The sequence below is a fragment of the Gossypium raimondii genome, chromosome 7 (genome assembly GCF_025698545.1).
Source record: "Gossypium raimondii isolate GPD5lz chromosome 7, ASM2569854v1, whole genome shotgun sequence".
Classification (NCBI taxonomy): Eukaryota; Viridiplantae; Streptophyta; class Magnoliopsida; order Malvales; family Malvaceae; genus Gossypium; species Gossypium raimondii.
In genome coordinates, this window is record NC_068571.1 from 9064116 (window position 1) to 9074820 (window position 10705).

General features: G+C 32.1%; 1 protein-coding gene across 1 annotated transcript; it reads left to right on the forward strand.

Moving 5' to 3' along the window:
- The first annotated feature begins 1286 nt into the window (after nt 1–1286).
- Nucleotides 1287–4259, forward strand: LOC105802310 (probable WRKY transcription factor 31). Its single transcript, XM_012633880.2, has 5 exons — nt 1287–1758; nt 1842–1940; nt 2037–2534; nt 2624–2737; nt 3019–4259. Exons 1-5 carry the CDS (start codon nt 1528–1530, stop codon nt 3757–3759), a joined length of 1683 nt encoding a protein of 560 aa, XP_012489334.1. The 5' UTR covers nt 1287–1527; the 3' UTR covers nt 3760–4259.
- Nucleotides 4260–10705: the final 6446 nt, after the last annotated feature.

Here is a 10705-nt window from a genome sequence, read left to right on the forward strand (position 1 = left end):
GATGTATTCATTTCTTTAAATGCATACAATTGAAATTAAATCAAAGTTTTATGTACGTATACATTTGAACGAAAATAAAGTTTAATGTGTATATATAATTGCACGAAATTAAATTTCGTGCATCAAATTACACATTATATCAAAGTTCTTGTATAGTTTTATATTTATCCCTTTATGTTCTTTTTTAGTAGACAATTGTAACATTTAAAAATATTAAGTTATTTTTATTATTGGATTCCATTGGAATCAAACCCTAGATTGATCGTGTGATTTTAATACATAAGACACATTATATTTTCTTGTGACAGATAATTATTCAAAAATTAAAACTACTACAAGTTTTATTTAGGTAAAAGAAAAGGCAAAAGCTTTGAATGAAAAACGAAAAACTTGGTCAATTAAAATTTATTTATGTCCTTTTCATTTAAAGGTAATACTAAAATATTAAAAATATTATTATATTAATATTTAACATTTAAGAATATTTCCAAATTTAATAAAACTTGAAATAATAATTTCAGACTCCAGACATGAACTTATGAACTTGAAATAATTCTATTCCAAATTTAATGCTACATTATTGGGGTTGGAATTTTTTATAAGAAGATGCTGGTTTTGAGTAATATTTTATTTATTTATTTTAATTTTCTTTTAAAAATTTCAAACAGTTTAAAAATCTTTGAAAACGAAATAGTGGTAAGTATGTAAGGGACATTTCATACTAGTAGAACAGCCGAAGCCTGAAGGAAAAAGCGTTAGCTTTGTAGTAAATTCATTCTTCAACTTTAATTATAAAAAAAATGTTTATGATTGTATGTAATAATAATATTATTTCTTTCCAGTAGTTTAATGTTATATTAATAATTTCATCTTAATTTTAAGATTTTTATTTAAATTTAATTTTTCAAGATAAAATCCCAATATAACATTCAAATATTAAAAAAGAGATACAGATGTGACGCTACCATTCTTCTCTATCGTATATCACTTTATAATAATATTAATTACAAATAAAATGATGTAATTTATTCAATAATTTAATTTTAGTCTTAATACCTACCATTTATATTTTTTTATCTCCATCTTGCCTAATTATTTTTTAAATAAAATTTAAAGTTTATTTTCAGATTTGTTGAATATATATTATGTTTGACTCTTTATATAATGTAATATATATTTATTTTGACAATAAATCTAATAAAAGAAAAAAGAAAGAAGAAATATTGAAAAGGAAAAAGAAACACACTTAAATGAAAATTGGTAGCTAACTATATTTACTACACTTTGGTCTTCTTCTAAAGTCTCAACTCCCATTTTATTGCCTGGTCCGTTGCCCCTTTCAAAGACTTTTCTCTTTCTCTCTTGATTTATGGCCAAACCCAGTGGACTCTCCATTGATTCAGATCCCAATATTTAACTGTTCTTAATTCCTTCCCCCCTACACACTTCCTCTTCAACAACAACAACGACAATCCCAAGTACTGCACCACCAGAGCTTCGGTTCCCACGACTGTGTCCCTGTCCGCCATGGATGATGCTTCCACACCAAACAGGTCTCCTCCACCACCCACCATTCAGTTCCCTGTTAATCTAAACTGTTCCAACGATGAAATCCCCCGGAGGGTTATCGGCGAAATGGATTTTTTCGCCGAAAAGAATCATAAACTCGTCGATGGTCACGTTGATGATTCCGATCATGCCAATGCCACCGACATCAATGACTCCATCGATCGAACTGCACTCGAGCTTAACGTTAACGTAAGTCGGGAACCCACACTTTTAGTTTTGAATCGAAGAATTAGAATTCATATATAAATGTATATTTTGTTGTTGAATTTCAGACTGGTTTGAATTTGTTAACGACGAACACCAGTAGCGATCAATCCTCTGTGGATGATGGTATCTCTTCAAACATGGAAGATAAAAGAGCTAAAAATGAGGTGACCCTTTTGATTAAAAACCGTAGAATTGGAAATTTTGATCGATTTAAGATCATGTTATAATTTTTTTACGTGCCATTGATTTGCTTTTTTTAGCTAGCGGTTTTACAAGTTGAGCTTGAACGGATGAACACCGAGAATCAACAGCTAAGGGAGATGTTAAGCGAAGTTACAAGCAACTACAACACCGTGCAAAAACATCTGGTCACCCTTATGCAACAACAACAAGATGGAAAACCTGAAAAAAACGATGAACAAAAGAAATCTAATGGAGGACTAATTGTGCCGAGACAATTTATGGATCTCGGCTTAGCTGCTGCTGCTGCTGCGGAAGTTGATACGGATGAACCATCGCTGTCTTCGACGGAAGGGAGGAGTCACGATTGGTCCGGATCGCCTAACGTGGAGGTAGCATCCAAGGAATTCAGATCGAGGAAGCGTGGGAGTAGCGAAGAAGGCCGGGGAATCGGAAGAGAAGATAGCCCCGATGGTAATAAGGTTCCAAGGTTTAATTCGTCGAAAACTGTTGATCAAACTGAGGCAACCATGAGGAAGGCACGGGTTTCTGTTCGAGCTAGATCAGAGGCTCCCATGGTATTTTCTAATTCTATCGAATTGAATTGTATCGAATTATATGATTTGTTTTATAAGTTAAATTGATTTGGAATCTCTTTTTCTCAAAGATTACCGATGGATGCCAATGGAGAAAGTATGGACAGAAAATGGCCAAAGGAAATCCATGTCCCCGAGCATATTATCGATGTACCATGGCCGCTGGTTGCCCTGTTAGAAAGCAGGTTTTTTTTTCATTCCTTTGGAAACGTTATATTCATTTTAATTAGGGATTGGTGAAGGATCTGCATTAACTATCAAACGTCAAAAGTTCGTTGCACTTGAAATTTGATTAACACTAACATAATAGAGACTAGTCATGAGGAGTTGCCTCACATTATTGGAGATAATTGATTGATAAGTTAGTGGCTGGTGTTTAACCTAATTTTGCTCACATTTATTGATAATCAATGGAAATATAGTTATATAGATATTCATACGAGTTAAAATGAAGTTATTGTAACAGGTACAAAGATGTGCAGAAGATCGAACGATTCTCATCACAACATATGAAGGCAACCACAACCATCCTTTGCCTCCGGCGGCAATGGCGATGGCGTCGACGACATCATCGGCTGCACGAATGTTGCTATCCGGTTCAATGTCGAGTGCGGATGGACTAATGAACTCGAATTTCCTCACAAGAACACTCCTCCCATGCTCTTCTAGCATGGCCACCATATCAGCTTCCGCCCCATTCCCAACCGTCACCTTGGACCTCACCCAGACCCCGAACCCATTACAGTTCCCAAGACCCGAAGGACAATTCCAGGTCCCATTCCCGAACCCACCACCGCACAATCTTCCTAATTCCCAGCTCTCACCGTTGCCATTGCTGCCTCAGATATTCGGCCAGGCACTTTACAACCAATCCAAATTCTCCGGTTTGCAAATGTCTCACGATATCGAACAACCTCAAATGAGTCACCAACATCAACAAGGGCAGCAAAAGTCACTTGCAGACACCGTGAACGCAGCCACCGCCGCCATTGCTGCCAACCCTAACTTCACCGCTGCATTGGCCGCCGCGATCACTTCTATTATCGGGAGTTCTCACTCCAACAACGTCGCTAATAACAATGGAGCAAACCTCACGTCTGCCACCAACAGCAATGGCAATGTCACTACTACTACCACCACTACTAGTAACAGCAACAGCAATGGCAACAATAAAATCAGCAATTCCAGTAATTTTGCAGCAAATTAGAAGAAATTAAGATCCCCTTCTATTCTTTATAGTTTTTTTTATTCTATTGAGGAAGAAGGGTGTGCAGGTTGTTTTTTTTTTAAACCTTTAATAAATTGTTCCAAATTGCATGTCAAATTCTGAATTGCAAAGTTGAAAAAAAAAGGGGGAAAAAATTTATTGAATGTGTTCAATTTTTTATAAATTTCACGTTGGGGAGTTACGTGCAATGTTGGTAATGAAGAAAATGCGTGTATATTCCGAGAAAGTGTTTATATTAAATAAAGGGTGGGGTTAGTTTGACTTGGATACATAAATAAAGGCAAGTAGGTTTGTTTTATTTATTGATGGTCACGTTTTTAGCATGTAATTTGCCCACTTCAGTAGGTCTTGTTCTTGGCGGATTGAAAAGGACTCGGTGTGTCCACTTTTGGTCCATCCCTATTCCCTACTTATCACTTTCTACAACTTGAAGTTTGTATATCACAACTACATCTTTCTTTTGGTCGGTTAGAATTCAATTCAAGTGTTGTTTTCAATCATCATTTCTAATGCTAAATTAGATATCTCAAAATTTAAGGCTATCATTGGTTTCAATTTAAGCTAATTTAATGTTTGGTTAATTTTTTTTTAAAAATAAAAATATGTGACAATTATAAAAAGTAAATGTTTTCATTGTCTTCACTAAAAATGCTTTGGGTTTTAATTTTGAAGAATTGTTAGTGGTTCAAATCAATATACATGAACAAATATTTTTTCATCAATTTTAAATATGAAATCTCTCATGCTAACTTGATTTCATATAGCAAATTTTTTTATATAGACATTTTGGAATGAATGAATAGAAAAATTGGTTAAGGAATCGTCATCAATACGATTTATTTTAGAATAGACGGCTTAAATTAGTATCGGGACAATGGAGAAATAGAGTCAATCAAAAGATTTAATAAAATGGGATTCGGATGATAAAGAAAGATTAATTCATTACGAAAAATAAATGATTTTCAAGCGAACTCATTACTAACTCAAGAATATAAACCTGAATCAAGAACAAAAATATAAAAAATCTAATTTTAGAAAACACCATAGATATGATTTTTATCATATAAATCTATTAATTATCAATATAAGAGGGACTTGTATGCTTATGGATCACCATTCCAAGTAAATGAGAGGGAAGAGAGTTCTTATCATTACAACATGCATAAACAAATTCTTTTTGATACACTGAGGAATATTCCTAAGTTATTTTGTGAAAATATCATTAAACATTTTCAAAACCTTAGAATACTCAAAAACATGTTCTACTTGTATTTCATATTGTTCCAATATTTTTGAGTCAATTCCAAGTTGCTTTTAAAGTGTTTAAAATGTTTTTAAAGCAGCTTGCGTGGCTAAGTATCGATACCAAAGGTGTACGTATTGACACATTGCAAGTCACTAATCATAGAACAAATTAGAAGAGCAAAGTATCAATTCTTATTCATTAGGTATTGATACATGCTTTAAAGATATTGATACAAGCCTTAAAATATTAATACTTTGATTATTATAGGGACTACTAACAATTATATTTTTATAAAGCTACCAATACTCACCTGGTAAGTATTGATACTTGTGTTATGACAGCTAAAACTCATTTTCTTGATATAAATACTCATTAACAACTCTACAAGATATAGGTTTTATTGTAAATCCTTGGTTTTCATTAAATTTTCATTTTTTTCCTTTATTCTCTTGTACATAATCTTAAGAGCTTTTATGGTAGATCATTGTATAGGTTCTAGTGAGCCAAATTTTGTAACACTTACCTTTGAGATGCCTTTTTCTTTCCTTTATCCTTTCATCAATTGTAAATTGAAAGAGCTTATAGTTGAGAGAGGTTTTAGTTTAGTCTTAGAAAATTAGATAGGAAGATTGGATTTAAACTTTTGTAAAAGATAAGATTTTAAAGGTTATACATTTTTTTGAAAGGTAACAATTTACAGTAGTTCATTGGGAAATTCTTAATTGAAGTATATTAAGGTAGTGAAAGTAGATATTTAAATCGAACCACTATAAATCAATTTGTCAAGTTTTTCCTTCCTCTTTTATTCTAGTAAAGTTTTTAAAATCTAAATCTAATAAGAATAAAGTAACCAAATGAATTTTCATAATTCCATTTTTGGAAGAAATTTTTATTTTTATTTATCAAACATATTTTTAATTTTTAAAAATTAAAAATAAAAATTTCTTTCTAAAATTAAAAATAAAGAATATTTCTAAAAACCATATAGAGGCTAAACTTTACATTTATCTCGAGAATATCATACTACATAAAGTTAAGCTCTACATGGTATCTTGATTTTGGAATAATATGCAAACAAAGAATTTTCCGAATTAATTACAAAGCACCACGTGTTAAGTTAAGTTATTATGAGTCAAGTCAAAATTATCATGGGTGAAATTGATGAAATTGATTTAAATTAATTATAAGATAAATAATAGAAAATTATATTATTACAAATTAAATTAAATTAAATTAATTAAGTGATAATATTGAATGATTATTTTATCTTTAAATTAATTAAATTAAAAAGAGATAGATAATAAATAAAATAGTTGAAATTTATGAATCACTTCAAATGAAGAATTTACATTTCACAAAAAATTAGGGTCGGGGCTATTTGTCCAAGCTCGAAGGCTTGCTTGAGATTTGAGAGGGTTTGGGAAAAAATATTAGGCCCGAAAAATGTGATTGGGAAAAAAAACTTGTTTAAAGTATGGGTTAGGATCGAGCTTGAACATTCAATGCCTAAGCTTGGTCCAGCACAGTCCGTTTGTGTAAATTTATAATTTTTATGTGATGTTATTTTTAAATATTACGTAATTTATTATACCTAAAAATTAAATCTACAGTAGTATATATAAACATTAAAAAAAATGTTAAGATGAACACATATAAAATTTTAATAAAAAATATAAATATATTTTTAATACTACTATAATGTAAGGATTAAAAAAATATTAAGATGATAATATATAAAAATTTTAATAAATAAAAATATTAAATTAAAAATAATATATATTTTTTAAAAAATAATATGGACGAGCCTAAAATGGGTTTCAGTCAGCTATTTACAAATACAGCCAAGCTTAGGCAAAATTTTAGGCTCATATTTCAAGTCAAGTTGGGCTTGGGCAAGAATAAAGTGTTTTAATATCATACTTAGACCCAACTCATGAACACCTCTAGTCACCACCAAGTTATTCTACACATTCACAAGTTTAAAAGTCTAGAAGTTCTCTGAAGAAACTGAACAACTTGAAGAAATTCTGACGAACACCATATTTGTTTTGAGGAAAAGCCACCTTTCTATCTAGTTCAGTTGAGGAGAGAAAGTCAAAAGCTATTTCTGAAGAAAAGCCACCTTTCGATTCAATTAATTGAAGAAAGGAGGACCAAACCCTTTTTAAGAGCAAGTCAACATGACACTTAAAATGACTCACATCTTTCCAAGATCAAGTCTAGATAACCCTTGGAGCAAAACCAACTAAAGATAAGAATCAAAGAAGTTTTTTTCTTTGTAGAGAAATATCTAGAGATTGTAACCCTTTTCGAGTTGATAAAAAAATTGACTCCAAATTTTCAAAGTCAATATTTGGCTTGAAATTTATGTGTACATAATAGAGAAGTTGTATTATGATTATCAATAGAACTTAGAGTTCAAAATTTTTATCAATAATTTATAAAATTGTTCATTTTGGCTTCGACAAAATCTAGAGTTGCGTTTGGTCAAACCTTTAAATGGAAGGTAAAGCTTTTCCAACATTATTTTCTCCATTCATAAGGCTTGAGCTTTAGATTTTATTTAAGGGAAGCTCCTTATCACTCGATCTAATAGACATTAATAAAATATTTGGGAATATTGAAGAATGAATTATGAGTTTTTTATGTGTTTGGTAGGTATTTATAGGGGTTACACTAACCATTGAACTAGATATAAGGAGATAAGAAAATTCAAAAAATAAAAATTATATTAAAAAAATAAATCAGAAAAGATAAGATAATGGAATTTTAAAAATAAGTAATAACAAATATAATTAAAATATAAAAATCAATGACTAGGTCAACAACAATTATTACACTCACCAAGTTAGTGGTGGCCTCCGCAACTCCCAACTTAGAAAAGAGTCGCTCAAAAGTTGTCAATAGAAATGGATTTATGAGGATGTCAACAACTTGACCAGTAGTATGTAGATAGTTAACTTCAACATCTTTATTTTGGACTTGGTCTTTAACGATATGAAAATCAATTGATATACACTCCATTTTGTCGTGGAAGACAAGATTGACGTAGATGTATGTAGCACTAACATTGTCACAAAATATTCAAGGAATGCTTGTAATAGGAAAATTTAGCTCACAAAGCAAATGTGTGACCCAATATGTTTTAACAAGTGCAACAACTACAATTCGATATTCAACCTCTGTAAAGGAGAGTAAAATAGAATATTGCTTTTTTGAAGACCAAGAGAGAAGTGTGCTAGTAAAATAAGTAACATAACTAGATGTAAAGGTTCAATCAAAAAGATCTCTTACCTAATCTGAATTAGAATACATATGAAGTTGTATATCTATTTCTTTTACTATTTGAATGCCAAGTTTTTATGTGCATTTTGAGATATCACAATAGTCTTTTAATTGATTTTCGAAGAGAACGATGCAAATGGTGCATAAATGAGAATTTTGGTGAAGAAAAATTCTTATATTCATCAAGGGAATACAACCTAATATTTATATTAGGATGATTGACATTCCAGTCCATTATTCTGGGAAAGATAATAGGATAATCCCACAAAGTTAGGAATCTTAATAAACTAGGAAAGCAATTAATTAGGAATCAATTAATGACTGATCTTATATTTCTTAGGAAACTAAATAATAAATCCTAATATACTAGATTACATTCTATGAGTAATTTCCTAATATATATCGAAACTAATTCGGCTCCTTTTTACACTCCCTCTCAAGCTGGGGCGTATATGTTATACAATCCCAGCTTAAAGTTGAATTCATCGAAGCTGATTCTTGGAAGAGCTTTGGTAAGAATGTAAGCAAGTTGCAGTTGCGTAGGGATGTAGATCAGTTGGGCTATTCTATTGTTGACCTTTTTTGAAATGAAATGCCTATCAATTTCCACATACTTGGTCCTACCGTAGTGTACTAGATTTTTAAGAATGCTTATGGCGGATTGAAATTCACTATGTATTTTTATCTGGTCTTTAAAATCAACTTTCAATTCCCTTAGTAATCTCTGAATCCACATTCCTTTGTAAATGCCCAATACTCTGACCCTGCACTACTTCTTGACACCACTGACTGCTTTTTACTTCTCCATGTAACAAGATTGCCCCAAACAAAGGAGCAGTAACCGCTTGTGGATCCTCTTTCAGTTAATTCTTTAGCCTAACTTGCGTCGGTGTAAACCTCTATCTCATGAATTTCACTCTTTTTGAAGAGTAAATCGTGGGCTGGTGTCATCTTTAGGTATTTAAGAATCTGATTCATAGCCTGTAAATGTTTCTCATGCGAATCATTCATGTGTTGGCTAACAACACTTATTGAAAATGCAAATTCTAGCCTCGTGTTTGAGAGATATATCAACTTTCCCACTAGTCTTTGATATTGCCCTTTATCTACTGGTACACTGTCCTCATTTTCCTTAAATTTAGGTTTGGGGTCCATAGGCGTCTCTGTAGGTTTACACCCAAACATTCAATATTAGTTAGCAAACCTAAGATGAACTTTCTTTGGGATATAACAATCCCTGCCTTAGATCGAGCAACCTCCATGCCTAGGAAATATCTGAGAGCACAAAGGTCTTTAATTTCAAACTTAGTAGAAAGTAATCTTTTGAGTTTGATAATTTCCTCTGAGTCATCTCTGGTTAGAATGATGTCATCTACATCGACAATGAGAATAGCAATTCTACCTTTTGCATGTAATAGCAATTCTACCTTTTGATCAGGATTTCACAAATAAGGAATGATCTGCTTGGCATTGATTGTATCCGTTTGTGACTACTGTTTTGGAAAACCTACCAAACCAGGCATGAGGTGATTGTTTTAGCCGATATAATGAATTCTTTAGCTTGCACACTTGATGACTGTTTGAGGAGTTTTCTAGACATAGAGGTATTTCCATGTAAACATCTTCTTCAAGATCTCTGTTCAAAAAGACAATTTTTATGTTTAGCTAGTACAAGGACCAGTCTTTATTTATTGCTAATGACAATAGTACTCAAACCATTTTTAACTTGGCAACGGGTGCAAAGGTTTCCTGATAATCGATTCCATATGACTGAGTAAAGCCTTTTTCCAATAGCCTAGCTTTAAACCTCTCGATACTTCCATCTATTTTATACTTAACTATAAATATCCACTTGTAACTCACTAGCTTCTTCCCTTGAGGTAACTCTGTAAGAGTCCAGGTTTCATTGTTATCTAGATCCCTGGTTTCTTCATCGATAGCCTTTTTCTATGTTGGATGTTTCAAAGTTTCTTAAATTGAATTTTGTAATTGTATGCTATCAATAGCTTAAATATATGTTTTATATGATGGTAGCAATTTCTCATATGCCGCATGTTTCTCAATAGGATGGTCTATACATGTTCGGACACTTTTTCTTTGAGAAATAGGCAAATTAGAATCATCAACAAAAGGAGCAAGAGGCTCACGAGTTGAAGAATCCATACCAGTGTGAAATTTTGATGCAGGAGGCTCCGGTTCAAGTTCTTGATAATCTCTGGTTTGAGTGTTGTTCTCTAGATTTTCAATAGGTTGTCTCCTCCTAGAACAGACAGGAAGTTTCTGATGATTTGCGCCAAGTTGAGGTTGAGTGGACTCATGGAACTAAGACTCAGATGGTGTGTTGTTTGGACCTGATGTGGAACTGAAATTTGAATTTTAAGGACTCAAAAGAGG